We start from the raw sequence: 27,967 nt of genomic DNA, 5'->3' as shown, positions 1-27,967 counted from the left end.
CTCTCTCTCTCCCTTCTTCTCTCTCTCCCCCTCCCTCCCCCTCTCCCCGTCCTCAGACTCGAGCAGTAAGAGCGTGAAGCCCGTAGCAGACCAGGAGGAGGACGAGGGGACGCAGTGGAGCTGCACAGCCTGCACCTTCCTCAACCATCCTGCCCTCAACCGCTGTGAACAGTGCGAGTTCCCGCGGCACTTCTGAGCCAATGAGGCTGCGACACACACCGCCCCCCTGCCCCCCCCCCCCCCCCCCCCCCCCTCCTCCTCCTCCTCCGCCTCCGCCTCCTCCTCCGCCCGCCTTCCTTCTACCAGACTAGATTAGAAAAGACCCTTTTTGTTTCTTTTCCTAGTTGTATGAAAACTCAGACGGGGCGTAGTCATCGTGCATCGTGCGGCCTTGTTTTCTTTTTTTTTGTTTTTTTTGTTTTTTTAATCCTCTCTAAGGTTTGTAGAATGCTGTCCACTGAAGGCTTGACTGGATAGTGTTTACAGCTTGTGTTTCTTCCTAAGGCTGGCAGATGATTGGATGATACCTCACCTTAGAGACTTGGATCGCGTGGGGTCGCCTCCCCCCCCCCCCCCCTTTTTTTTTTTTTTTTTTTTTCCTGCTCAACGGGTGACAGTTAACCCCCGGGGATACCTCGCTGCTCCCATTTACAGTATTACGAGTGTTGTCCTGCAGTGTGATGGCACACATAACACACCCATATCACACCCACAAACGCACTCTCCCAACACACACACACACGCTCCATATGCATGTACACACACACACCTACCACACACACATAAGACACACGTGCAGCCAACATAGGTGCCACAATGTGCCTTTGCTGAATTTCTTTTTTTTTTTCTTCTTCTTCTTCTTCTGTGGTGGCGTGATCGGGAATGGGAACTGTGGTTGGCCACTGCTCTCCATCTGAAGGGAAAACTAACAGACTACTCGTGGACTTTTTAAGTTTGGTTGCTGTTTCTAGAGGATGCCAAAGGGGGAACTAGCAGTGTTACTGCCACTAAAACTTGCCTCTCGTCTTCCCCCTTACTATCCCCTACCAGTCTGTGTCTCTTCAATCATGAGTTAATAAAAAAAAAAGGAAACTAAATTGCATGCTTTGTGTACAGTACACGGAGGCAAGAACTACCCTTGAGCTTTTTACTGTACATAATTTTAGAATGTGCCTTAAAAGCCTTCTTCCTCACACTATGAATCACTTGTATTTCCTGTAAGTATAGCTTTATAGACTTTATTAACTTGTTTTTTTTTTCGTCTTGTTTTGTTTCTCTCTTTCAAACAAATAAGCACCGTGTTCCCTTTTTAAGCTTTTTACTTGATTTCTGTGAGAGTTGAAGCCTTGCAGAAGGAGAGGGAGCAGAACAGTAGAATGAAAACCGTTTGCAGTCATCATAAAGCTACGTCTGCCCCAGTCTGTTCATCGCTTGTGTAAATGCTGAATTTCCCCCCCTGTGTACGATCTGCAGACGCAGCCGAGTCGAGAAAAACGATGGAGGAGTTTTTTCAGGACGCCAAAGATCTTGGGACTGTTGGGGAGGGGAGGGGAGGGGGGGAAGGGATGGGATGGGGAGGGAGGGGATCAAAAAACAAATTACAAACTGCCATCTTATCTGACAACTGGAATGTAGGTTTAATGTTTGGGGACATCTTACACCTCAGTGCAAAGAAGAGACACACGAATTTTACAGTACACTCTGAATCGGATGTAAGATTGACTAAAGGATTGGTATCAAAGTTTCCCTGCAGCAGCTAATTGGGTTGAAAGGCGACTTGTTTCCTTTTTGGGATTTTCATCATTCAAATAGTTGCTATGCAGCCTGAATTGGGTTTTTTTCATGAGTGTACCAACGATCAAAGTGAAAAATATGTTTGAATGTTTTAAGTATTCCTGTTTCCAATTAAGAAATATTTATATAGGTCACATGCCTTATGTACGCCAGGTCAGAAATTCATAACATCTCAGAAGTAGACAAGGCCAAAAAAATAATAAAAAGTGTTCTGTCATGTCATTTTAGCAAAACACAAGCACAAGGTAACTGTCCACTCTGTATTATCTTATTTTTATTTGGCTTAATTCGTCCTCTTAAGCTTTTTACTGATGAGGATGTTTCAAAAGTTTACTTATCGCAATTAATTTACCTTAACTGTGGAATAGTTATTTTGTGAATTTTTTTTCCACATTTTGTGAAACGTTGCCTTGCATTAGTGCCTTAGAACCGTATTTGTATTGATAATCTATGCTGTCACAAATCAAAGTGCCATTTTTAAAACCAGAACCTTAGTATTGTTTAAAACCAATTAAAGTAGAAGATGAATTATTAGTTGTCTCTTAAGCACTTATGCCATACTTTTCCTTTTCCAACCCAAAGAAACCAGTTTTCAGTTTTATCTGCACCTTGGTGTGAAGAGGCAGTTCATTCATGTTTTATTAAATGGAAAAAAAATAATTTGGATATCTAAAGTGTTTTTGATTTTAGCTGGGAAAACTGTCTTTGTAACAGATAAGTTATTTGTAAAAATAAAAAAAAAATCTATTCTGAATTTTTCTTCTTTCTGAAGTTTTGGTACAGCTCTCAAGATTGCTGTTTTCTCCAGTAGATGGCAGTAGAGTCCTACATAGTTTTTACAAAAAAATACAGGAAGCTTGTTTGACATGGAGAAAATAACACTCACTAGCAGCCAAAGGCTGCTGATTTTGGTTGTGGGTGGCAAGTCAGTCAACCTACAACTCAGGCAGGCAACTTGTGTTCAACTGGTCTCTACTATTTTCAAATCCATACACTGGCAGCCAAAGAAAAGTGGCAAAAGCTTCAAGTTGCAAAGGGTGGTTGAAGCCTTAGTTCCCACTTAGCATGAAGAGGGCTAATGGTAATGGATCCAAAGTAATTAAAATGGCTTGAATTCTCTTGCCACTGTGGATGGTTGAAGATAAAGTTTTCTTTCCTGTCTATGAAATGTCCTTAATGTTACTCTATGATGTGCTGTGCCTGTGGTATCATGAGTTGATCATAGATTAACATCCTGAGAAGTTTGAGTGCTTTTATTTTGCATGCATAGCAAAAAGATGAGTCATTGTAATTCGTATCAAAAACAGGTAAATATCTTTCTTTACAGAAGTATAGAATAGCGTTCCTCACTTTGAGGCAACATGAGAAAACAACACATGCTGCTTCGATAACAATTTGTCGATGCTACAAAAATAGCATACAAAGGGTAGTGCATTGCACTTTCATAATAGAATATCTAAAGAAATAGAGTTCAGTCTGCTACATTTTCAAGGCTTCATCAAATGAGGATTTCCTTAATGCTTAAAATACAGAGAAAGGTTGGGATGTTTGACATCAAACTCACGTTGCGTTCAAGCAAGAGTAATAGTTTTACCACAGTATGATTTGTTATGAAAATTCACAGTCACTATAAAAGACAAGACCCTACGGGCCAAAAGTCGGTTTTTTTTTTTTTTTTTCAGTTTTCAGGATTTGCTGGTGGGATGAGAACTCCAGTGTGGGCCGGGTTTGAGTCTGAACTTCCAGAACTCTTTCTCACTAGAAGGAGATGTGGCTGGTCCTGTACCTCTGGATGAGAGAAATCAGTTCGGACATGTCTTCAACATGAGGGTAAACGCTCATGACGTGCTCCACCATGCTCTGAGGGAACAGCGTGCTCAGCTGGCTCCTCAGACTCTTCCTCTGCTCGCTGGTGGGCGTCTTGGCCCCGCCCCCGGACGGCCTCCAGGGGTCCTCGGGCAAACTATGGCTCTGCCTGTGTGGGAACGGCTGCCTGAAATACTGCTGCTCCGAAAAGTGGACGGGACGGTCACCGTTTTGGGGGAGCAGGGGCGGACAGGAGCTGCCCGCTGGGGGCCGGGGCAGCCGGTGCGTATGGCCATACCCGCACTGGTTGCAGGTTTGGTCGCAGCCGTTCTGAGCGGGGTAATACCCTCCTGAGGGGTGCCCGCCCCTGCAGGACCTCTGGGTGTTCCCGTTGTACGACCCGGAAGGGAAGTAGTCCTCGTGGCTCTGGGTGCAGCTGGCCACCCCGCTGCTGTAGCCGTAAGAAAGCCTCTCACTGCTTGGAGATCTGTCCTGGATGTAGAGTCTGGACATGTAGCTGTCCAGGGAGCCGAAAGCCTCGTCCACGTCCGGGCTGGGGCACAGACGGAGGCCGGGGGTGCTCGGTGGGTTTCGTGGGCTGCTGGTGTCCCTCTGGTAGAGAAACTGCTCGCTGGGTGAAGCCCTGTGGGACGGGTCCTCGGTGCTCAGGGGCGGCGGCGGGGTGGGGGAGGGGTATCTGTGTGGATGGGTGAGAGTGTGTTCCAGCTGGTACGGGGCCAGGCAGCGGTGAGCGTCCTGACTGAGCGCCTGGCCCAGCGGCGGGGCAGGGGGCAAGGCGAAGGGCTTGGCCCGGTCCGCAGCCGGCCTGCTCATGGCCCTGAGCTCGTCCGCCACGGACAGCTGTGATTGGTTGGCTCGCTCTGGGTGGTAGAATTTGCACTTCACTCCATAAGTGCACTTCTTTCCTGGAAGAAATAAATAAGGGGGTTATTTATAGGCTTTCAAAACACCAGGGCCACAGATGTGATCCTGTATCTCTTCAAGAGGCTGTCAACACGGATGTGTGTGTGTGTCTGAGTGCGCTGTAAGCCCTCTCCTCCTGTCTGCAGTACTGTAAACACACTTAGCTTAGCAAACAAATTAGGTCTAGTCTCTGGCTTTTTTGGGCCTTAGATACACAGGCAAATGCTATTAGGGCTCTTAGAAGTCCATTTACAGGACTAATCCCATTCCCAGGCTTGTCGTTTGCCCCCAGGCTCTCATTGTCCCAGGTGTTGATAAAGAGGGGTTTGTTTGTGCGTTCGGGACGCTGCTGCCTCTCTCTGGGCCAATAACTGACTGACAGGCAGGCAAATGAATCACTCCTCAACTAATCTCTCTGTGACAGATGGGTTTCCTCCCACAAATTTCATATGCTCACACTTCTGTCCAAGTTCCCGTTTGGAGTGGCTATAGAATAGGGAAGGAAGGCAACAGCCAGCGCCCCCTACTGGTTACATTCCCTCCTGACAAAATCCCCATTCATTTTCCCATTAACCGTCATTTTTAAGAAATCACAAGGTACATGAACATTACCTGTAAGTCCGTTTCACAACCCCTTGGTCTTATGAATCCCTTTTAAACCCCACTGGATAAACTCAAAAAATCACAGTGGTCAGATTGAAAACAAGGTTGTTTTAGTTCCTGCTTAGTTCCTGAAAAGTTGAGGTGGGAGATATGAGGTTTTCACTGTTTGCCAACATGATGGCTTTCCCTGCCAATACAAACACGGGCTATAATATTTGTTTTGGTTCTGCTTGTTCTGGTCGTCCGCCCAGATTAAGTTCATATTGTGGCCAGGGTGGCAGAGCGGCCTAATGGTTAGATAGATCGTCCTGTTATCAAAAGGTCACAGTTTTGAGCAGTAGTCTCCCCCTACCTGCTCACTCACTGGAAGTCACTTTAAGGTAAGGGTTTGAGCTCAATGCTTAACATGTAAATTAGTTTCTGATTTGAGAACAAAGCCAAGCCGTTTCAATTCTTCCGGATGAACCAAGCTTGGCTGGTGTGAATTTTTAATCAGTGAGATTGTTTTTTTTTTTTTTTTACTTTGGCGACATCTTTGGTGCTGAGCGCTCATTTCTGTGATGTTTCTGCACTGCATTTCCCAGATGTCAATCAAACAGTGTGGGCGGGACTGTGGCGTCTCTTTCCTTGGATTTTCTGTTGATGACGTCTGAGTTTCATCTATTTATTATTCCAAGCAAACTGGAAATATAAAGCGCATCACTTCCGGTGCGGCAGAGGAATTTTTCCCGGGAAAGAGCTACCAGACACCGGGCGTTTAGAACAGCAAATGTGAAAGCTTTCATGAACTGGCTATAGCTTGAATCACTAATCGCCGATAAAGAGCAGCAAAACATAAATTTATTTACATGAAACTGTCGTCGATTGTCACTTTAAGAGATTACTTCCAACCCATCTGTTGATCACACACTTCAAAAATGCCTTTCAGCTGGCTCACGTTGAATGGGCTGCTAGTTAATCCCCCAGGTGAGTTACAAGGAAGTGTAACATGACTAGAGCTGCCTGTTGTTGTGTGAGAGAGAAATGTGAACCAACCGTAAGGGCAGTGTTGCTGCTTGTTGTCCGGGGCCCACGGCTTTTTCCTCAGGAAATCGTCAATGGCGGGACCGTTTCTTCCCAGAGGATCGTCCGGAGGCATGAACCTGGAGCGGAGGAGAGGCAAAGTTAGGGATCAAGGTGACGGGAAATAAGTGTTCGCTGATAATGAGGATATTCATTAACTCTTAAACACTTAACCAACCCTTTCCAAAAGCCATAATAAAGCCATTTTTATTATGTTGAACACTTTTCTGTTTCATTAGACAGCATGCAGTGGAGAGAAACAGGACTAGACTAGACTGTAACAGTCAGCATTTGGAGGCAAAGTAGATGGGCAGTATTTTTTTGTTATTTATACTTTTAACAGAGATGGAGACTGGCAAAAGTAAAGGCAGGTACAGTCAAAAGGTGGATATGTATCGTACGGTCCTAAGAAGCCAAACAGTAGTAATGGCATTGGTAGTGAAACTGAGATATGACGTAAAAGTTTGTTTCCCATCCCACCAGAAGCATTGCTGGTACAGAAGTGGATAGTAACATAATATAAATGCCGGTTCCAGAAGCTTTTTACATACTTTTTATCACGGGAATCAAGCCCCTAACAATGCCATACTCTTGTCTATTAATGGTAGAAATTTTGTTGATATAAAATCCAAACCAAATCATGACCTTTAACCTTTAAGGCAAACAAAAACAGTAGTTACTGATGTTTACTTTTGTATGGCTGCATAGCCTTAAATACCTATTATTATGAAAGGGCAATTTTGAAATGGGCCAAAATCAAAATGCGAGTGGTCCGACACAAACCCCTGTGTACGGCGATCTGGCCTGAAGCCCCGTCAGTCTTACTTGTCGTTGGCGAAGCTGTACATCAGCAGCCTCTCCTCTATGAACTTCTTCCACTGGGGGTTCTCCGTCTGCAGGTCGCGGTAGTTGTCGTTGGACACGATGATGCCGTCCGAGTCGAAGGCCAGCTTGACGATGTAGCGGTCGTCGTAGCACACCACCCTCTTGCCGTTGACGCAGCGGGACGGCGTGTACACCAGGATTTTCCTCTTCTCCAGCTCGTGGAGAAAATGTTGATCTGCACGCCACACAAGAATAGAGTCAGAGGTTTACATGGATAAGTGCTCGAGTTGCATTTCTTTGGGTGTTTTTGCTCCTTTGGCTCCTTGAATTTCACCAAGGAACTTAAACAGATAAACATTTCCTGAGGCAAGTTTCAGGACACACAGGCCCTTCATGATCACCGTATCATCGCTTTGATAGTGAGATGTTTATTGCATGATCATAAAGTAAAGCATTTGAAATTGCACTCGGGGGCTAAAGATCATCTTTCCTTGTGGACTGTGCTGATGAACGCTCTAAGGAAAGTTGTAAAACTGCATTTAGCCTAACTTGATCTAACATGAACAACATATTGGATTTCACTGTGGGTGGTAACACTTCCCCATTCCACCTGGATTATCGTCACAACGCAGATTAGCTGCCAAACAGGATCAAGATAACAGTTAGAACAGTGTTACCAGAGGGATGGGAAACCACCACCAGGCTAATGCTGGTAAATTCAGGCTTTGGCTAGCAAGTGTGTCAGCACAACCGGCCACTTTGTGACGTAACCATACAAAGCAGTTAGAAACAGTTAAAGCGATAATCTGCAAGATTCTTGTTTTACTTCATTTTGGGGACACCTTTGGTGATAAGCAGTCATTGCTTTGGTGTTTTGCGCTCAGTGAAGGCACCGGCCCAACATACTGCAATAATAAAGACAATGCAGACTGAGGCTTCTTATATTTCTTGTACCTTCTTCTATTTATTCCAAACAAACTGATGTTATTGCTTCCGTAAACTTAAAGGAGGATTTTTGAATGAATGGGGCACTGACTTTCTTGCACCCAAATGAGGTTTTATGGTTTATTCCCATTAGCAATCCTAGAATATAAACTTCATTTTGGTATGACAACTACACTTAGCATCTTATGGCTCCACAAAGTCAGTGCTCCATTCATTGTCTATGGAGCAGCTGACCCTGATTTTACATCCCAGTGACGTCACAAGTTCAAGGGTTTTCTGTCTGATTTCTCGCTTTAGGAAAGAGCGATGCAAGTTCACAAACACTGACTGAACTGTCCTGGGGCACAGAAACAACATATGTGAATTCTTAAAATGGGTGGACTTCTCCTTTAACTGACCTCAGACTAGTGTTGGGTGTTCATATCCCTCACTCACACTGTGTCTGTTTGTGTCAAAGCGGCTGGACAGCGCCACCTAGCTGCGGTCAGGTCCTCTCACCTGTGATGGGCGCCTCAGGCCTCGGCTGCTCCTTCCTCCACAGGGGGACGAAGACGGTGATGTCCCGCAGGCCTTTGTCCCAGAACCACCTCACCGCCAGATGAAGCCCCTGGCACGAAAACACCTTCTTGTCACCATGGCTGTAAAGACACACACAACTCAGAGTCAAACGAAAACGAACTTCCTCTTTTCTGTTTCTGAGTGGGTTACACATCTCTTCTCCCTTTTTTTAAGGAAGTAGGTGGTGGCGCAACGCACGTGCTCAGAGTCGTCCTGAGCACTTCTGCAGAAGCGCAGCAACAAGATTGTTCATGTGCTCTTTATCCTTCAGGGCCTCGAGTGATATCTGGCTCCACAATTAACTCCGAACTGGAAAAACAGGAAGCCGGTTTCTTTCTAACTGTAAGTGATTCGGAACGACAGAAGAGCAACACCTTGTGGGTAGTGAACAAGTAGTGAAACTGAGAAAAATGACTTTTTTTAAATGTCATGTCGCAGCGTCCTGGTGGCTCAGTGGTCTGGGACAATGTGGGCACGGTGTCATGGGTTCAGGACCTTTGTCGCATGTCATCCCCCTCTCTCTCTCTCCTAGTCTTTCCTGTCTCTCTCTTAAAAATGTAATGTCTTGTCCTGCAAATGTTGCTGGTACAAGTTGTTTGGTAGCATTTATGGGTATCATTTTTGTTGATATGAAATGTAAACCGTGGTCATAACCTTTGACCTTTTACACAGAATAGATACTGTTAAGGAGCTCACACTGGTGGCCATTGAAGGAGCGATCTGCAGGGTTCCCACAGGCTTTGAAAATCCTTGAAAGTTTGTGGACTGTAGAAAAACACAGTAAGGCCTTAAAAGTTGTTGAAAATGAATGGATGGCCTTGAAAATACTTGTTTTTTTTTTATTACAATAAAGCACCGAACTCTTCACATCCTGAGGAAAACCCTGTGATGGATATTTGCGTTGATACAGCAGCAGTTTCAAAATGAAGGGTTTCACCAGGATTTCTTCACTTGACACAGTCACAAGTGAAACATGAAGCCTCTAATTTTGTCTGATGTCTAATTTTGAATAAAAGACCAAGTTTGAGTCCTTGAATTTCACTAAACAAAACCTTGAAAGTCACTGAAAAGCTCTTGAATTTGATGGCCAACTGAGTGTGGGAACCCTGTATCAAAGTCTTGCATTGAGATCATTATCTGTGACTGTGACTCATCTCAGCATCCTGAAGAGAAACGTTGGGTCAGCGTCTGTTTGCTGCACTGTGGATGGAAGTTAAACTGACAGACAAACCTCTATGGTCTAAAGTTCAAAACTGGGCTGCATGGGACCAGGATGTGAGCTGCAGGAGCTCTGAGGGAGTACACTGGATCAGTTTGTCTACAGGAGACAGTAAATAATGTGTGTGTGTGTACGTGTGTGTGTGTGCGTGCATGTTGGCGGGGGTTCCCCTTCACCCAGCCAGCAGGAAGCAGTGAGACACTTTGCATACAACAGGTACAAGATAAGACCTAGCATGAGATGATTTTTGGAATCTGAAGGAAAGATATCCTCAATGCATAACTTTCACTAGCATGTTTTTAAACTTTTCTTCTTGGGGAATAATGCATATTTGCAACCTCTAACTTTCTTACAGAAATGAATCAAGGAAAATAGGCTGGAAATGGAAAATAAAAATTCTCACTTGATGTCAAAGTTTCACATTCTGCACATTTGCAGCTGCTGTATCTGGTTGTGAGTAATCTGTTGCTTTGTTTTAGGTTTTCTTGAGCTAAAAAGGTTGAGAAACGTTGACCTAGCTGACTGACAAAACCACCAGGAGGCTCATGTGTAAAAAGCATCACTTTTCACACAGAAAGTGATATTTTAAGACAAACTTCATGTAGGAAAGTGCTTACTTTCTACAAACTATACATTACGATTATGCATAGTTTGTCAAGTCAAATATGTGGTGCATGGGATATTGATTAAAAAAATATATTTAAACAACAAGAAAAAGTTAACGATTTATGGTCAATTGTGGGAGATAATGGGGTTTGGACATGAGGTTTAATCAGGTGTGCAAAATCCCAAGTTGAAGTGACTTGTCACAGGCTGCTTTGAGAGGCCCATTTCACAGCATCTGAGATTTCATGCTCGAGGCTCGACTACACCGAGGTTTACTACGCCTGAGAAATGAGCGCGACAGTAAAAACCTTTGTCCTCTTCGTCTGCAACTCCTCTCTTCCCGGCTTGCTCTATTTCCTTACAGGAAATGGGTTGTGAAAATATTACGGGATTTGTGTGGCTGGATTTCTCTTTTGTTTTCAGTTTTGAGTTCATATTGTTCGCTCCACCTGCTCACAATATTTTTTGTTTGAACAGCTCTTGAGCCATAACTTCCTTGGCATCCGATTTAGGTCAGGCTTGACAAAGGGAAAGGTGGCAACTGAGGGGTTAGAGCTAGGAAATTAAGTTTACTCTATTGTTACACTCATTGTAAGACAAGAGTATCAGCTAAATGGATAAAACATCACTGTAAAATGTACGGTGGTAACCTCGCACACCTCACACTACCCTTCAGAAATCACACAATCTTCAATCCAGCAGACAAAGAGAAGAATATGGGCTCAGGTCAGGTTTTCACTTCCCACTTCTTTAAAGAGGAAGTGTGGCGCGATCAAATCTTTGAACTGAAAGCAGATTTGAAACACAATGGAGGCGCTGGTATGCAGGGCGACTGCCTACAGAGTGAGATTCATTCAACACAAGCTGGAAAAATACAGTTATGGTTTTCAAAAAAAAATTCCAAGAATTTAGACATTTTAAGCGTGAGTAGAGAATATCATACACAGTAAAATTGTCAGTGTTTTTTTAACACTGGAAGTTTTAACATTGCCAGTGTTTCTATGAGTCCAAGCAACACTGGAAACACTGGAAAATTTGCTGTGTAGCTTCTTCAATATTTTCATTCTGTTGGAGACAGGAATCAACAGCCATGGAAACCTCAGACTTCCAAAAAGTAATTTTTTAAGGAAGTGAGTAAAAACAGGCTGCCATAAATCTTTGATATTTCACACTGTATTGTCAAGTTTTGCCTTGATCCCAGGGTCCTGAAGTAGTTTATACATGTGGGAGGAAATGCCAGCTGTACATAAACGTAATGCATAAATGTCAAAAGCTGAGATACTAGGTTTCTGTAGGACACCTGTTATCGGTGATAGATGTGCTGGCAGTTGACTCACCTCATGGCCACGTTGCTCCCGTCGATCACCACGGGTCTGAAGCCCACCGGTGGGTCTCTGTCCGTGGCGGGGCCGGGCCGGGGCGGTGCGGGGCCGGGGCCGGGGCCCGGCTGCGGGACGCTGCAGCCCCTGGCCACCAGTTTGGGACTGGGTATGGAGCCGGTGGAGGGGCTCTTGTTGCTGTAGCTGCGAGTGTGGCAGGTCTTGATCAGCTCCTCCAGGATGTCGTTGGTCTGGGCGTCGTGGCGCAGGCTCTCCAGAACCCGCAGGATGTCGCCCTGAGAGTATCCCAGCTTGAGGAAGCGCTCTACCTTGGTGTGCTGGTGGTCCATGCCGGCCGCCGGGTGCCCCAGTGCTGCTTCAGTGTCTGGGGTTTGTACGTGTTTCCTCTCCTCTCTCCTCTCAGGACTGTCTGACTGGGGAATCCTTCTCGCCTCCTTATTCTGGTTCATCACCGTCTCCACGGCGACCGCCTATGTTTTGGAACGGTTGACAGGTGTCAAAAGGGGCGGGGGCAGAGGCATCCTCTGTCACTGTAAACACAGGAAGTCGGCCGCGGTGTCACAGGGGTTTTCGGACCATTTGATTGTGGCTTGGCACACACTGATAGAATCTGCCGCAAACTCATGACTGCACACGCATGCACAAACACACACTCACGTCATACTGGTTAAGAAAGCCCCCGTCACACACACACACACACAGAAAGGAAGCAGAGGGTCCCGCACAAAGCCCCGATCTAATTTTACCTCCAGTCTCATCGAGGTCAGTTTCCACAACAAATGTAAATGGAATCGATGTGGATGTTTCCCCCTCTATGAGCCAAAACCTGAACGTGGGTATTTGTGTTGCAAAATAGCGAGCCTCACCCTATTCCAAGCACATTTTACAGCTATCTGGAAAACCCCCAAACTTCTCAGCCAAAGAGAGAGAGAGAACTGGAAGTTAATCGATGAACTGGAGGGTGAAGGCTGGTAAATGACTCAACCCATCCTTTTACTTTTCTTCCCAGCCCACAAACACTAGCCGCTCTATTATGAACACAAACTCAGCAATCTCCTGTTTCTCTGCCAAAAATAGTAACAGGTATTGTATCACCTTTGCAAAGCTGAAAACACAATGGTGCTGAAATGAACACCGAACAAAAGATTAAACAAGGTGTGTCCCTCTATAAAAAAAAAAAAACACCTTAAATGAACGTCCTGATCCGAATCGGTGCGTAAACCTCCATCCTTTACACGCACAACATGTCCTTCATACTTTGAAACATTTCTCCCATCATGCTGTCTGTTTGATCCTTGCTACATGAGATGGACAGATAAGGCTTTATTGCGTTTGATTTGTTGCCTTGGCATTTCATGTATGAGGAAGAAATTACTGCACGGTGAGAAACCTCGCCAGGCGTTTCTTGTTCTAAAAGGCCAAAACAATTAGCCGTCTTATCCGAATGCCAGGCCATAAAAGGAAACCAGCGCTTGGGAATTACAAATGAAGTTATTTTCATCTCTGGCGTCCTCCTCTGCACGGGACTCTGCCTTGCACAGGCTTGCTACAACCTGCACCAAACCACATCCTTTGTTTTTGTCTTGACGAACCCAGTTCACTGGCAGCACTCAGACCCATTTCTCCAGAGAATAAAGACTTATCTCTGCTCTGTCTTGTCTGCTCCGCACTGTTCACACGGCGAACTCCAGTGACCCCCCCCCACCCCCCACCCCACCCTCTCCCTGCTCCGTACACAAGTCAACACACAACCTGACGTGACACCGAGTCTCTCAGGATCTAACACACGACAAGCTTTAACAAGACAGACAGCAGGCAAACTCTTGACTGAGAAATCACGTAAACACAAACTGCAGCCTATCAAAAAGCCTCCTGTTGTTAAGTTGTCGGTTTTCTTCTGTACTTACACGTTCAGTGAAGGGTGGATTGGAGCATTTGCCCCGCTGGATGCCTCTTGCTGTGTGAGCTGCTTCACTCAGTCACTCACTCACTCAGTCTGACAGGCAGCCCGGTGTGTGTGTGTGTGTGTGTGTGTGTGTGTGTGTGTGTGAAGCGCCTCTTATTAGTCATAGGAGGAAGTGGCTCACTTGCTGAGAAAAAAAAATTTGACTCAGGCCAGCAAGGAAGAGAAAGCTGTGTAAATTGTAATTACTTCCTCATCAGGAGTCGGGCCTGCTGCGGAGGGTCATGATGTTCACCTGGGAGCCTGGAGGGTGTATTTTCCCCCTCTTCCCCCCTGTTGGGCTCTTCCTGGTGTGGCGTTACAGAGCTGCACACCTTCCTGCACTGACTGTTGGTGTCTGTAACAACAACAGCATAGAGCAGGAGGATTCCCACTGTTAGACTGATATATCGGGTTGGTGATATACGGCCTTTTATCAAATATCAGGTATCAGACAGTCATGTGTTCCACCTGTGATATGATGGAAGTTCCTCCCTGATCACAGCTACAGAAAACAGTAAACAATAAACTTCTATTTTCTTTCCACATTGTGTTTATTCATTTAATTGCTCAATAAAAGGCCTAATGTTTCCACTGCCGTTGAATAGATGCAGTGGGTCTCCCTTTCTGGCTGCTAACACTAAAAGAAGTTCATTAGTCTGGTTTTCAATGGAGAGTTTTAGTGTCACATGATGGAACACATGCTGTTTCAGAGGCTTTTCCCACCCTGATAAGCATACATTTCAGGGGGAAACACTGAATACTCATAATCTTTTGGCATAAAAATGATCAGATTTAAAGATATTGAATATCAGGGCAAAATATCAGCTATTGGCGTCTTCAGTCTAATAACATCTGTATTGGTATATCGGCCTTAAAAAACCCATATAAGTCAAACCCTACTGCCCAGCCAGATATTATAGTAAAAGAAATATTAGCTGCCTTTCAGATTCATTCATAGTGAATCACAAGGAGTAACTGAGCACAGTGAGATGTTTCCCTCCTCGCAGCATCTGGCTCAGGCGTGAAGCTCGATCCTGTTATCAATCTCATGTAGAATTCCAAATATGCCGTCAGCTGTCTGTCAAACCAACAAAGAAAACTGTCAGTCAGAGAGACACGCCAACATAAAACAACATTTAGCTCATTCAGCAGAGCATCAGGCTGTCAAGCAGACGGGTTAGAATAGCTAAGCGCAGTGTTTATTTTTATTTAACCTTTATTTAAAGTTAATTAAGTCAAGTCAGTTGAGAGCAAATTCTTATTTACAGTGACAGTTGCTTGATGGTGAACTGGGGGAAAGAAAAAAGAAATAAAATAAAATAAAGTACTACTACTACTACTAATCATAATAATAAAGTCACCACTACCATATTAAGAGAAAAATAAATACATAGAAAATACAAGAAAAATGAAAAACAGTGTGTTCTAGTCAAATTCCTTGTTCTTGTGTCATTTGGATTTCTTGGGTAGATGATACTGATGAGAAATTAGGATTCAAACTACAGATTTACTTTTTGAATCTGCAACCTGAAAAAGGGAAGACAGTCTGAATTTCAGCCTGAATTTCCTGCTCAGCTGTTTACAAGAGCCATTCAGTCTCAAGGGGTCACTGACTAAAGTGCACGGACTGAGCTGATATGAGAGCGTTTGTTTTTGCTGTTGCAAAGCCACTGAGGAACTTACTACACACTTACTCGCCAACCCTTCCTTATTCAGGGAAACGCTGGCATTACAATAGTTCAATCAGGAGAGACAAGTGAATGAAGTAAAGATAATTGTTTATTATAACAGATGATATAGTGAAAATTAAGACTTGACAAGAAAGTCTTTGGCGCTTAGACTCTACAGGGAGATGAGGGGCACCAGCCTCCAGACACTGGTGGTGGTGGCGGCTGATGACTCTGCTGAGACTGATAGGCTGGTGAGGCTGATGAGTGATGAAGCTGATGAAGCTGATGAAGCTGATGAATCTGTGAAGACTGGGCGGTGACGGGGAGGTGGAGGGGTGCGCATAACAGCAGCATGAACGGACTAAAACGGAGAGAGAGAAACATATTTAAAAAAGACAGCAGCAAGATGATAGGCTAACAATGGAGGTGTGTCGCTGTGCTATTGGATAGATGTGATATCTCAATTGACGGCCCGGGAAAAGACAGCAAGGAAATAACGAGTGAGCATGCATGAGAGATGTGAATGGCAGAACGGTATGAGAAGTAAAACTACAGCCTAAAAGATAGTCTTCCAGACTGAACCTTCGCTACAGCTCCATTTGTTTCCTTGATATTTCCTTTGTTCGTTCACTGTTTTACTCCGGGGGAGCGGCAACAATCTGCTGAGCTGTTATCAAGCCCTAGCCTGGGCCGTAATCCTGAAACTTATTTGAACTATTTTGAGATGTAATTAAGTCTTCACAAGTCACATTTCACAAAAGCCTTAGATTTCATAACCAGAACTGAGTGACATGCAGGAAGCGGGACTTAAGTTGTCAGTTGGTACTTTTCAGATTAGCAAGGGCAAGAAACAGGGTGATGACAACATGACTGCAACATAATACTAATACTACTATTACTAATACTAATATTGATAACTAACTAATAATAACTTTATTTTTATAGCACTTTTCCCGAAACAGAGTTTACAAGGTGCTTAACAGAGAGCGAGAGAACCAAGGCACAAAACACAAACAATAATTCAAACACAATATTAAATACATGAAAAGTAATTACATTAAAGTAAGTCTATTAAAGTCTTGAGAAGTGATTTATAAGATGACACTGACTTTGCTAGTTTCCTCAGGCAGGTCGTTCCACAGTACAGGGGCATTTGATGGCAAATGATCGATCGAAGTCAATAAATGTATAAAAAGTAAGAGTATGTACTTTGTAACTCTGCAACTGCTCTCCCAGGTTGCTGCTGTTATCTATAGGAGTGAGCTGTCAGTCAACTTTGCTACAGTTATCAGCAAGAACGCCTATATGTTGTAGTCTCAGCACTGCTGTCGTCACTCCAGAGATATGCACATGCCATTTAGGCATTTTAGGCATTTTAGGCACTTAGCCGATGCCCAAAGCAGCTTCCAGTCAGCGCGACAGTAGAAAAAGCTTCACTTCATACATTAACATTACAAGCAACCGAGGAGGTCAAAGGTCAGAGTCATAGTGATCCTGTGACCCTTGAACAACATAAGGATGTGTAAGTGAAGGATGCCGGGAAAACAAAATGTGACAAATAACAGCAGAGAGTTTCATTTCTGGAATGAATGACATGCTATGCTTTTGGTTCCTTAAATCGTATCTAATGTTTTTTTTTCCATATGTACATGAAATGAGGAAGAGACACCGCAGATAATAATGATGGATGATTTGATTCTATAACCGAGCTGTGTGACGAGCGCATGACTCTCCTATATGTGTAGTCTGGGCTTGTCTGAGGTGTGTATTCCAACAAAACCCCGGGTGACGAGACGGAGAGGCTGCATCACGGGACGTTTTGTAACCACACGGCTGATGTAGAGGCAAAAGCAAATAAAGGTGAAAGGGGGTTGGAGAATGCACAGTCACCTTTCCTCATTATTTTCCCCCTTTTACTAAGAGAGTTCTGCTTTTATTTGATCGCAGCCAAATCAGCGGCTTCTTACTCATTCCTTTGTTTCAAAAACTTGTATAAACTTGTCTTAAGTTAATGGTGTCTCCGAGTTGTGTGGGCCTCGCTTTATTGACTTTGTCGCATTCTATTTAATAATTTCCTCTTTCATTTGGTACATTCTTGATTTAGATGTGGCTTTCGTAAAGCGTAAATCCCCTTTCAATAGAAAAGCCACTGCAGCCTCCTCACCACACCACTGATTGTTCTGATATTTAGTCCTCCTCGTTTTACAGTTACTGTATTTGAAGATTGTGGTTGGTTGTTCAGTATAATGCATGTTGAAAGTATTAGGACAAAATGACCGTCAACAAGGCCATACAAGTCTGTAGCTGAAGATTATTCTTTTCAATAAAAACTGAGATGATATAGGATACGAAATCCCCAAACTCTTCCAAGACCTGAAAATTATTCAATTCATTTTCCATACTTTTCCAGACTTTCCAGGTCTGTGTAGGAACCCTGTAGGAACCCTGCTTGACCGTGATTGGGCAGGAATTTATGTACGATTCAAGAGGCAATGAAGAGTTCGGCCGCAAAATGAGTCCAGACTTAATCAGCTGAGCTAAATGAGATAAATGATGAGCTGAAGCTGGCTTGTCCTTGATAGTAAATGGTGCATAGGAAAGAAAACATAACTGACAGATCTGCAGGCTGGGCAGATTGATGACTTGTGTGTATCTGGAAGCCGAGAGTGTGTGTTGATGGATGTAGTGTGAGAATGTGTCATGTGTGATCCTGTGTGCGTGTGTGTACGTGTGTAAGATAGTGAATGTACAAAACTATAGGTCACTATAGGTTATGCGTATGTCATCATGTTAAAGTGATAAGCCGCAAGATTCTCGTTTTTCTTCGTTGGCTTTGGTGTTTTCGCACTCGGTGTCGGGACCGGCCCAACATACTGTAATAATAAAGACACTCGATGGCTTCTTATATTTCTTCTACCTTCTTATATTTATTCCACGCAAACTGCTGCTGTTGTTGCTTCCGTAGACTTAAAATGTATCACTTACTTCCTGGCAGAGAAAGAGCTTCCCTTTTATCGGTGTTTAGAACAGCAAATGAACTGGATATAGGCCAAATCAATATTGTACGGTATCCATTGGCGATAGCAGCAAAACAGACATTTATTTAGATGATAAAGCTGTGGATTATTACTGTAAAGTTAGGATTTTGTGACGTGTGACGCATGTGAGCGGTCACAGGAGAACGGCCAACCGTGTACATGTAAATAGTTATTTCAACATTGCTGCGATTATGACTTAAACACACTGAATGCATGAGTAAGAGAGCAAAGCAGCTAAACAGGGAGGGAACCGATGTTGATGCAGAGTTATGAGTAAATGAGTAAGGATGAGATATAGAGAGGAATGTTGATGCAAGGTTATGCTGAACAGCTCGGGCTTGGTTCATAAAGTGATCGACGTGTCAGTAAGATGAATTCTGGGCCTTCAACCACGACACAAATGACTCTTACAGCAGAAGAAGAGTTGATTTTTCTGTTTGGACAATACTTTTTGCAGGCCTAATGTCACCAAGCGGGGCGAACAACGCCGCGTATTGTGCTTTGTTACTGCACATGCATAGTGTTTGGTTTGTTTACATCTGGCAGCGGGACAAAACTGTTCAAGTTACTGCCGCACCGCCACCGCCTCTCACCCCCCCTCCCACCCCCAAATCCACCACCACCCGTCTCCTCATTTGGGTTTCAAACTCCCAGTGAAACACACATGCTTCGTAATGTAAAAGCAGATAAAAGGCGGTGTGGTATCTGGCAGCGTGGGCGGCCGGGGAAGTCTCTGCCAGCGGTTCCACCTGTGGGAGTGAAGCTGCGTGCAACCATTTTCCACGCTACTCTCTCTGTCACCTTTCAGTTTTTGCAACCCCTCACCCCCTGCAAAGTCTCTTCAGCTTCACTCCGGAAGCCATTTGTTTCCATACCTGCACCCCCCCCCCCCCCCCCTCCCCTCTCCTCCACCTCACACCCACAAACTGCTATCTGATTTCGGGAAGTTCAAGACAGTATCGAGAGAAACAAGTGAAATTCAACATTACCGGAGTCAAAATGTCAACAGCCATTGTGCAGCGAATATTTAAGTCATTTTGTGTTTCAGTCAAGGGGTTATGAATGTGTGTGTGTGTGTGTGTGTGTGTGTGGTTAGGTTTGCTGCAGACTTACTGCATTAAACAAATTGATGGCTCAGTGGAAAGGTGTCATTTACGGCTCACACAGGCCCAGTGGCGGATCACACATAGTCGGTTTACTGTAAAAATGATATATGTTATTCATGAGTTACTGTAAAAAGCAGAGCAATAACAGTTTTTTGTTTTTAAAAACAGGTGATTATGTATTGGACTGCTCCAAAACATGTTTGAAGAGAAAAAAATGCATTTAAAATGTCAGAAAATAGACACTGACATACTTTTGTACATCTTGAAACAACGGTTGAATAAATTGCTCCTTTAACTGCTTATTCTATGTAACTTAGTAAGCAAAGTAATCCCAAACTAATCAAATGATATTACTGAATTTGTCTTCCATCAGATCAAATCGTTGCCTTTACTGAGCTATGGGAGGAAAAAAGTATGCCGATTGTGGTTTAGATCAGTTATAAGATTATGAGATTACTTGCTGTTGTGTTTTCTCTTACCACCAAACACCTAATACACTTCGTTCTTATCATGTCTAAAAAAAAATGTGTGTATCTACAATGGGATGTTGAGGTATCACACTAGCTGACTGACGTGGGTGGAGGGAGACACCAGTGATTTCCCTGCAGCACCGGGGAGAGACGCACCACTCATCTTTTTCCATGCCCACGTTTATTGAGTTTAAAAAAAAAAAAAAAAAAGTTAGAAGCTACAGTCAAAGGTCAGATATTAACAGGCATGGAATATTTTCATCTGCCGTTTTGCTGCTGAATGAGGGGGCGGTGAGTGTGTGAGGGGCTTGCAGGGGAAGTGAAATCAAACAACTGAGCAAAGGCTACAACTGAGTGTATGGAATTCATAGAAGTCTGAGTGGCTTCATGATGAAAATGACGCAGGCAGGTTTTTCTTTGTCAGACGATTTGAACGTCACATCATAGGGAAAAGGTAACGTAGATATAAAACAACTGGTTAGCATCGTTAGCATTTCTCACCGGACCCAATCGACTTGGTACTCGAGCTGGGCAATGACTCAGTATAAATCGTAGTATCATCTTTCAGTGGAATCATATTGTGAAGATATGATGATACTGTGATATCGTCATTTGATATTCTGTTGTCTAAATTGATAACAAGAAAATTCTATTTAAAAACTCTGGCAAAATGAGGTATGATAAGAATATTGTTTGAAATTTTCAGTTTTGTTTGACATCACACCGAACATTACTATTCAGTTCAATGCAATGAACATCAGTTTGATTATTTAACGTGATTTTGCATACGTAAGCCATATTGTGATATATATCAATACCGAAAAAAAATTCTCATGATTATCATGATATTGATTTCAAACATATCGCCCAGCCCTACTAAACTGTACCCATTTGAGTTGATCAGGAATACCAACAATCCTACCAAACTATTTCTTTTTGTTAAATGAAACGGCAATACAGAAACTTCTTCAACACAATGTGACAAGAGCCAGATGATAAGAAACAGACAAAAAATTCAAAGAGTCAAGGTTTCCCTTTACCCTCGGAAAAATGGTAATTTCTAAGAAAGCCAGTAGTTTGGGCTGAAAAATACACACATATATATATGTGAAGAATAGGCTGAAGAATATTTAGCACTCCACATAATTCATGCTGAATACAGTTAAGAAGTTCAGAGTTCCCAGGAGTATTTACTAGATGATGTGGCATCACTGTGGTTCCAGTCTCCTCTCTCACAGAAAGGTATTTGTGTGATAGAGACACTGAGGCAGGAGACACACACAACACACACACACACACACACACCTTTCCCCCCTCCCCTCATCGGTATCTACTCCTCTCTTTGTCCTTGGACTTCTTGGGGGAGCGACTGCGGCTCCGGTCCTTGCGGCTGTGGCCTTTGTCGCGCCCCTCCTTCCAGTGTTTGTCCCGGGACTTGCTGTGTTTGTGGTCTCTGTCTCTGGAGCGGGAGCGGGAGCGAGAGCGCTTTCTCTCCCGCCGGCTCTCCTCGCCGTCCTGTAGATGTGGGAGACGATAAGACAGAAGAGTGAGACTGCTGGTGATGATGATAAAGCCCAAATAAATTCTGTGTCTGCATGACACATCTGAAGTGTCTGGCCTTTACGGTGTTGACAAAGATACACGATTCTCAAATTACCGAGCATGAATCATGCTTACTGAATTAATAAATCACTGGCTACACTTACATGCATGGAGAATTCCTTTCTTAACGCGGTTACAAGTAATCTGGCTTTGGGTCGACACGTGTAAACATCATAACTCAGTTAGAGTAAACTTACGCTCTATGAGAAACCAGGTTAAGATGTCTGGCTTGCTCCTATATTAAGGTTTCTGTGGCATGTAAACATCTTACTCCTTTCACTTTTGGTTTTTGCATCTGTGGAAACTCTTGTACGGGGTTGAGTTCATTTCGATTTCAACAACAACAACTGCACATATCTCTACTGACGTCATAATTTCTTTCCCCGGTATTAGAAGTAATTGCTCTGTCAAAGAAGGAGGAGTTGCTGGCGCTGCGTGTTTTCATACCTTTTAGCTGACAGACCGTTCTGTGTGGGCAGGACACTACAGGCTGACAGGAATATTCTGTCAACTTGTTTATAACTCAGAGACTCAATCGCAGCCGTATCAAAGGTTCATGTAATCAACAAAACAACAGCCGGGTTACTGATGAAACCCACGCAGGCCTATCCTGGCAGCAAACCAGGAAAGAAACTAGGAAAGATATGCTGTGAGGATACCTTGGATTTTTTGGACTTCCTGCTGTCCTCATCATCTGAATGATGATGATGCCTCTTTTCTTTGTGTTTCTTCTCAGGGTGCCGGTGACTCGCCGCCTCCTCTTCCTCCTCCAGCAGCAAGTCATACTTGGAGCTTACGGGAACGTTAAGGAAAACTCCAGGAAGTCGAGGGAGTGATTCCTGAAAGGTCTGCCAAGTCAAACTGTAAAAATGAAAAGGGGCATTTTCATGGCCGCTGCAGTTAGGAGGTTGTACGTCGAATTGCCCCAGGTCTGATATGTTATGACACGGTGTGGATAACTTGTGGAGCAAAACTGGAAACTTAAATTCCAGCCTTCTAAAGCACAAGGATACTCTTGTTTAGGCTTCACTTTATCCTTGAGAGCCAATTTGGATCGGTTGTCCATATCCTTTTCGTAGGCTTTGAAGTCATCTTTACTGTACTTCCCACCTAGGAAATAAAGAGAGGGATATTTTAAGTTCCCTGCTTGTGCTATACTGTGTCACTGTCCACTGAAGGTTAGTAGGAGAATCACATTTAAGATGCAAAGACTTAAGGTTAGGATTAAGGTAATATAGCCTACAGAACAAAAAGGAAAATACTCAAAACATACAAACAATTAATGTTTCAGTGAGTACCTTTTCCTTTCCATTTGATCTTTGAGACCGACTGGCTGAAGTCTACATGAATGCGCCGATCGTCTATGAGCACGTTGTCCATTTTGAAGTAGGCCTTTTCACAGTCTTCCTCCTGTGGAGAAGGAAGAGGGTCAGGGGGAACAACAGCAACAGTAATGTCTAGTCTGGTAGCAACAGATAATGTAATAACAGCCAGATAATGTAATAATCTGGCAAAATGTAATCAAATGTTCCTGTAAACGGGTAGAAAATGGAATAAAACCTGTTAATGTAATGAATTGATGGATAATGTAATAACATGTTTAGACTATTATTGTCATTTTTATGTCTTCATGTCATACACATCAAAACTGAAATACCAAGACACAACTCAGGTTTTAAGTACTTCTGTAATGCTACAAATGAAATTAAATGAGACAAATCCTGTTTCTTTCTTTCTTGCTTTGCTCCTCATGACAATCTCCTCCACTCTCGCAAAGAGGGAAAAAAAAGAAAAGACAAAAAAAAAATATTCTAATTGAAAGCAAGCCCATCCCGAAACTGTTTTGCAATGCGCCGACTGTTATGAGGAAACAGAATGAACTCAAAAGCCATTTCCAAAAATGTCCTTCACTTGATATCTGCCGCAACTCAAATATCTAAGAACAAGCGAGGCCTTCATCCGCTCTGTTTAGAGAGGAGATGCTTGATGGGGAGTGCCAAACCACGGCTTCAACCAGATGCTCTGTGGAGTTTCATCACACTGATGGGAAAGTCGCTGTCTTGGTCCAATTTGAGACCGTCTGCCAATGTGTCTGGTATATAAAACCATAAAAAACCAGGATAAGAAACTCCGAAAAGGTATCATCGAGCAGCAAGAAAAGTGATGTGTGCTCCTGCCTCTCATACGCCAAAACCCTTGGTTGAAGTGAAACACGCCCAATCACCTCTTACCGTAATAATAGGAACATTTTTGATTCATTTATAGGGACAATTTATTACATTTTGACAAGTTACTGTATTACATTAACAGTTGCCAGAAGTCTCACTGAAAACATTTGTCATTTCCAACCGACTACCTAGTGCCCTCTATCGCTATGAAGCCTTACTACACTCAGCCAGGTCCAAAACTGATGTTCATGACACCGACTCTGTTTATACATACAGGGTGTGACTGGATTATATTACCCAAACCTCACTCAAGTAACTGTCTATATACTGATAAGATAAAATAATAATAAAGTAATAAAATAAATAAGATAAGCTGTTTCTTCGCACTGAGTTGCTCCTTCTTTACCTAGAAAACTTACCTGCACAACATACATTAAAATATGATCAAAATGAACATAATGGATGTCTATGCAATGCAGTTTATTAAAGCGTTGTTAAAGTACCTTCATTACACATATAATAGTGTATGCACATGCAGACACACATGTACACACGCACACTTACACATACGCACATATGTAAGACACTCACCTTTTCAAACTCAATAAAAGCGTAACAGAGGGACTCTCCAGTTTTCCAGTCTCTGATGATCTCACAGCTAAACAAAAACAAAACATTTATTGGGGAAAAAATTATCAGGTCAACTGATATTATGGAGCTAAAGCAAGATGTTAGAATATGTAGATTCCGCATACATGTTTGCAAATATTTAGAGAAAAGTATTTTAGCGTCATGCTGGTCGGTGATTTGGAGAAGGGCTTTTACCATTTTATGGAACCAAAGCGGGAAAAGATGATTTCCAGGTCTTCGTCTGTGGTCACTGGATTTAGTTTACACACAAACAGCACGTTCTCTGGAGGCTTCACGTCTGCATCAGGGAGGTCGCCCACCTGTAGGAGTGAAAACACACACACACACACACACACACACACACAATGTACCAAATGCCTCAGTTTGCCCCTTCAGTATCCACTACAGGTCTGGGTGAAAGGATGAGACCAGCTGCCTCTCACCATCTCCAGCAGGATGGCCTGAGTCTTGGCCTCTTTCTCCTTCAGCAACTCCTCCAGCTCCTCACTCGCTTTCCCCTCCGCATCGTCTATGGCTTCATCTGCTCCGATCCGGCCGCTCTGCACACACACAAACCGGGTTATTTAAGCAGTATATATGGTCGATTTTTGACACATTTCTCATTTTTTAACCTGTATTTATCCAAGCAATGTTTGCTGAACGTGCATGCTCTCCTTCAGGTGATGTGTTTTTGGCTTATTTGGGCTCAAAGTGTATCCTTTCTTTGCTAGTTATATTTTCGTCTACTTCTGAGAGAAAACGTGCCCAACCCTGTTAGGATTTGTTATAGCTAAACTTGGAAACTGAAACCTTCTCAAAACTGGAGATATGGTCGTAAACTTCATCATTCATCAGTACTATTGCCCCAGGTAAACTAAAAACAAAGCTGAATGTCAAAAAATTCCAAATAGTTTGAGGTAATTCTACAGTGCAGTGGCATAAGCTCTAAAAAATAAATTCATGCTAGAAAGGAAAAAAAGAAAAAAAAGAAAAGGAGCATATGCGCAGTTTGAGATTCCAAGTGGAGATTGATCTTTTTATTTTCAGATCATGCTCCTGAATCTCTTTTCCATGCGATTTTGTTGATTTAGAGGCACATGTCACCAAGAGCCCTGGGAAATCTGCTTTCTTGTTGCGCTACTTTGGTTTCAATAGTTAAGTGAAGTCGACTCACATCTAACTGCTCTTTGGTGGGTTCAGGGGAACGATCAGGCACCGGCAGGTTAGGAGGGTCGTCGAACGGGTCCTCCAGGATCACAGTGTGGTTTATCCTGCAACATTACATTACATTCCCATCACATCCATGCTCTACCTATTGATCAATACAGGATCATAACAGCATACTGGAGGTCGGCCATTGACACACTCCACTGTGGGTGAAAAAGCCTTTGAATTTTTGGTGCGCTTAGGGAAGCACAGGCTATTTTGTGCAGTTCATGCTATTTTGTGCAGAGTATTCTATACCTGATATCCTGAAAAGGGACAAAATCCTTGTCAACGAAGGTCTCATTGATCTTGGCCAAGACATCCATGCCTTCTGTCACTTCCCCGAACACAGTATGGACCCCATCCAGGTAGTCCAGGCTCTCGCCGGTGGTGATAAGGAACTATGGGCAAGAAAAACAGTGGATTTAAGCAAATCCAAGATCTCAAGGTTCACAGGTCTCCTCACAGGAGATGGACAAATTCAATACTTTATTGTCCCATAAAGAAAATTGGTTTGCTGACAAGGTTTACACTCAAAGCACAATAAAAACACTGTAAACACAATAAAAACACATAAAATAATAAAACAAATTGCCACAGCATATACCATATGGAAAAACAAAAGTTAGTAAGACCAGACAGAGTCCATGGTTCAATATAGTGTGATAAAAAGTTGTTAATCAATAAAATATCAAATCCTTAAAGGGGACAAAGCCAAGGCTACAATATAAAAAGAGGATGGTACATTAGGGTTGCTCCAATTGATCAGCTGATTTTTATGCAAAAGTATTTTGTATGATCAGTGATCTCTAAATTTGATCAAAAGAGATGATCCTAGGTCACAAAAAAGGTGAGGCAAGATCTGCAGACTACAGACTAAATTTTTCTGTAAATGTAGTCTCTGGTCTTGGTGTGAAGGTTCATTTTAATCACCTGAGAACCAAACTGGTCGCTTCCATTGTTCACCATGGACACCATCCCCTTCTTTCTGTGTTTGATGCGTGGGACCTTCTCTGCATCGAAAAAGCGGGCCTGGTCCCCGTACAGTTTGCTAATGACATGGAAGAGAGAAAATCTATCATGGCAATCAACTTGCAATGTGTGTATAAAATGGGCAAAACTGACAAAATTGTGACGACTGCGACAATGAAGATGGCTGACCTGAAGATGGACTCTCCACCGCGGCCGTTCCCAGTAGGATCTCCTGTCTGCACAATGAAATCTCTCTGCAGCGGAGAGACAAACACAGTGCGTTCAAGACACTGTCCAACCGCCAAGCTGGACGGATAAATTAGTAGAGCAAAATATCTTCACCAGAGGCTGAACTGGGGCACCGAACTATGTGTGATGATTCCATGTAGGCTGCTTTTCCACATCATTTAAAGCAATGGCCAGTATACGGCCATCAGCGGACCACAACACCAAAACACTGGCAAATGACGCGTGAAATTTGACACTTAAATATGAGATGCTGGTGTGTGTACCGAGTTTTTTAATAAAGGCTCTGAGTCTCGAGGACTGGGATTGAGAACCACTGATAACAAATATGATTACAAAGTATAGGATGTAATTTGCCTTTGCAGACAGGGATCCTTGTCTGTACTCCAAATGTATAAAGTTTTATGATGATTACACAATCTGTTGTGCAGTTATGGTCAAAGTTGCATTACACCAAGCTGTTTCTCAAGTCCACTGATTAATGGTGGCAATAGTGTGTATCTTTTACAGATTTTAGACCATTTATGCAAGGAACCATGGTCTGGGAATTGCAGTGTTTAACTTTTCACATCTGATCTTTGATTATATCGCCCCCCTCAGGCGAGTCGATATAAAGTACCGGATTTATTTTTGTCCCATGGCTCCCATGGAGTATTCTGAGTTTTGTTTCATAGCTCTACTTTGAAGGACTGCAATTATATCTGGGTAGAAGTTTGCAAGGAAACATTATTGCTTTACCTGAACATTGTGGACGAGGCAGTAGTTGTAGTATTTTATTTTGCATAATTTCAGAAAGTTCAGGGAAGCTGCAAAAGAAAACAGGACATAAAGAGGTGAGACAGTAGCTTGTCTAATCTGTACGTCAGTTATTACATTTTAGCAATTTCTTAAAACACTTAGCGTTGCTTTGGGATTAGAGAGTTTACGCTTAATGGTCTTGGTTACAGGGTCTGAAATCGCTTATTGCAGGTTTAACTAAACTCATCAATGAAAAGCAAACAAGCTAACAGCTAGCTAGCACCCCTTATTCTGCAGCTGACCTAGATACACATTGCCAGTTGCTTAATTAGCTGGCAGTTGGTTGCTGTTAATGATAACAACTGCTACTGTGTGAGAATGACTGTGTTTTCTTACTTTTAGGCCTTTCTTCTGTAAATAAATCAATTACAATATCGCCCAGCGTCGTTTCAAGGAGCACCGCCATGCTGACGTTCCCGTCCTCGCGAGACGAG

At 43.2% G+C, this 27,967-nt stretch overlaps 3 protein-coding genes across 10 annotated transcripts in view; 1 reads left to right on the top strand and 2 right to left on the bottom strand.

Annotated features, from left to right (window-relative positions):
• Window positions 1-1,535, top strand: part of tab2 (TGF-beta activated kinase 1 (MAP3K7) binding protein 2) — a 41,447-nt gene extending 39,912 nt beyond the window's left edge. For 4 of the 6 annotated variants that reach the window (XM_078290029.1, XM_071899285.2, XM_071899284.2 and 1 more), the window contains one exon: window positions 57-1,535. In XM_078290029.1, the coding sequence (XP_078146155.1) occupies window positions 57-196 (140 nt within the window). In that variant the 3' untranslated portion in view covers window positions 197-1,535. The remainder of the gene's footprint in view (window positions 1-56) is intronic. The other 2 variants (XM_078290030.1, XM_078290031.1) reach the window with 2 other exon arrangements.
• Window positions 1,536-3,032: 1,497 nt separating this feature from the next.
• LOC139911676 (endoribonuclease ZC3H12A-like) lies at window positions 3,033-13,681 on the bottom strand. Of its 2 annotated transcripts, none has more exons than XM_071899245.2 (6): window positions 13,590-13,681; window positions 11,680-12,152; window positions 8,458-8,597; window positions 7,015-7,249; window positions 6,163-6,269; window positions 3,033-4,526 (listed from the first exon to the last, which is right to left on the bottom strand). In XM_071899245.2, the coding sequence occupies exons 2-6, from the start codon at window positions 12,129-12,131 to the stop codon at window positions 3,553-3,555; spliced, it is 1,908 nt and encodes a 635-aa protein (XP_071755346.1). In that variant the 5' UTR covers window positions 12,132-12,152; window positions 13,590-13,681; the 3' UTR covers window positions 3,033-3,552. The 2 variants fall into 2 exon arrangements, with proteins under 2 accessions (XP_071755346.1, XP_078146137.1); XM_078290011.1 differs by having other exon boundaries at window positions 11,680-12,212; window positions 13,590-13,645.
• Window positions 13,682-15,427: 1,746 nt separating this feature from the next.
• Window positions 15,428-27,950, bottom strand: ppil4 (peptidylprolyl isomerase (cyclophilin)-like 4). Of its 2 annotated transcripts, XM_078289849.1 has the most exons (14): window positions 27,870-27,950; window positions 27,474-27,541; window positions 26,679-26,743; window positions 26,451-26,568; window positions 25,776-25,918; window positions 25,486-25,582; window positions 24,755-24,871; window positions 24,507-24,631; window positions 24,273-24,339; window positions 22,812-22,923; window positions 22,527-22,623; window positions 22,173-22,305; window positions 21,217-21,426; window positions 15,428-15,658 (listed from the first exon to the last, which is right to left on the bottom strand). In XM_078289849.1, exons 1-13 carry the CDS (start codon window positions 27,937-27,939, stop codon window positions 21,232-21,234), a joined length of 1,407 nt encoding a protein of 468 aa, XP_078145975.1. In that variant the 5' UTR covers window positions 27,940-27,950; the 3' UTR covers window positions 15,428-15,658; window positions 21,217-21,231. The 2 variants fall into 2 exon arrangements, with proteins under 2 accessions (XP_078145975.1, XP_071755383.2); XM_071899282.2 differs by lacking the exon at window positions 15,428-15,658 and having other exon boundaries at window positions 20,091-21,426.
• Window positions 27,951-27,967: the final 17 nt, after the last annotated feature.

Source organism: Centroberyx gerrardi, chromosome 18, assembly GCF_048128805.1.
Source record: "Centroberyx gerrardi isolate f3 chromosome 18, fCenGer3.hap1.cur.20231027, whole genome shotgun sequence".
In the NCBI taxonomy this organism is placed as follows: domain Eukaryota; kingdom Metazoa; phylum Chordata; class Actinopteri; order Beryciformes; family Berycidae; genus Centroberyx; species Centroberyx gerrardi.
The sequence above is the reverse complement of the archived record's forward strand: the minus strand, read 5'-3'. Positions and strand labels throughout refer to the sequence as shown.

What these genes read in the sequence shown, in the direction of transcription:
- LOC139911676 (XM_071899245.2), bottom strand. Translation starts at nt 12,131, where the DNA reads ATGAACCAGAATAAGGAGGCGAGAAGGATTCCCCAGTCAGACAGTCCT. An exon ending in GGGAGCAACGTGGCCATGAG is followed by an intron (nt 8,598 to 11,679) that starts GTGAGTCAACTG and finishes GTGTCTTTACAG; the next exon opens with CCATGGTGACAAGAAGGTGT. An exon ending in TACAGCTTCGCCAACGACAA is followed by an intron (nt 6,270 to 7,014) that starts GTAAGACTGACG and finishes CCTCCGCTCCAG; the next exon opens with GTTCATGCCTCCGGACGATC.
- ppil4 (XM_078289849.1), bottom strand. Translation starts at nt 27,939, where the DNA reads ATGGCGGTGCTCCTTGAAACGACGCTGGGCGATATTGTAATTGATTTA. An exon ending in CCACCAAAGAGCAGTTAGAT is followed by an intron (nt 24,872 to 25,485) that starts GTGAGTCGACTT and finishes GTGTGTGTGCAG; the next exon opens with AGCGGCCGGATCGGAGCAGA. An exon ending in CGCTTTGGTTCCATAAAATG is followed by an intron (nt 24,340 to 24,506) that starts GTAAAAGCCCTT and finishes GTTTTTGTTTAG; the next exon opens with CTGTGAGATCATCAGAGACT.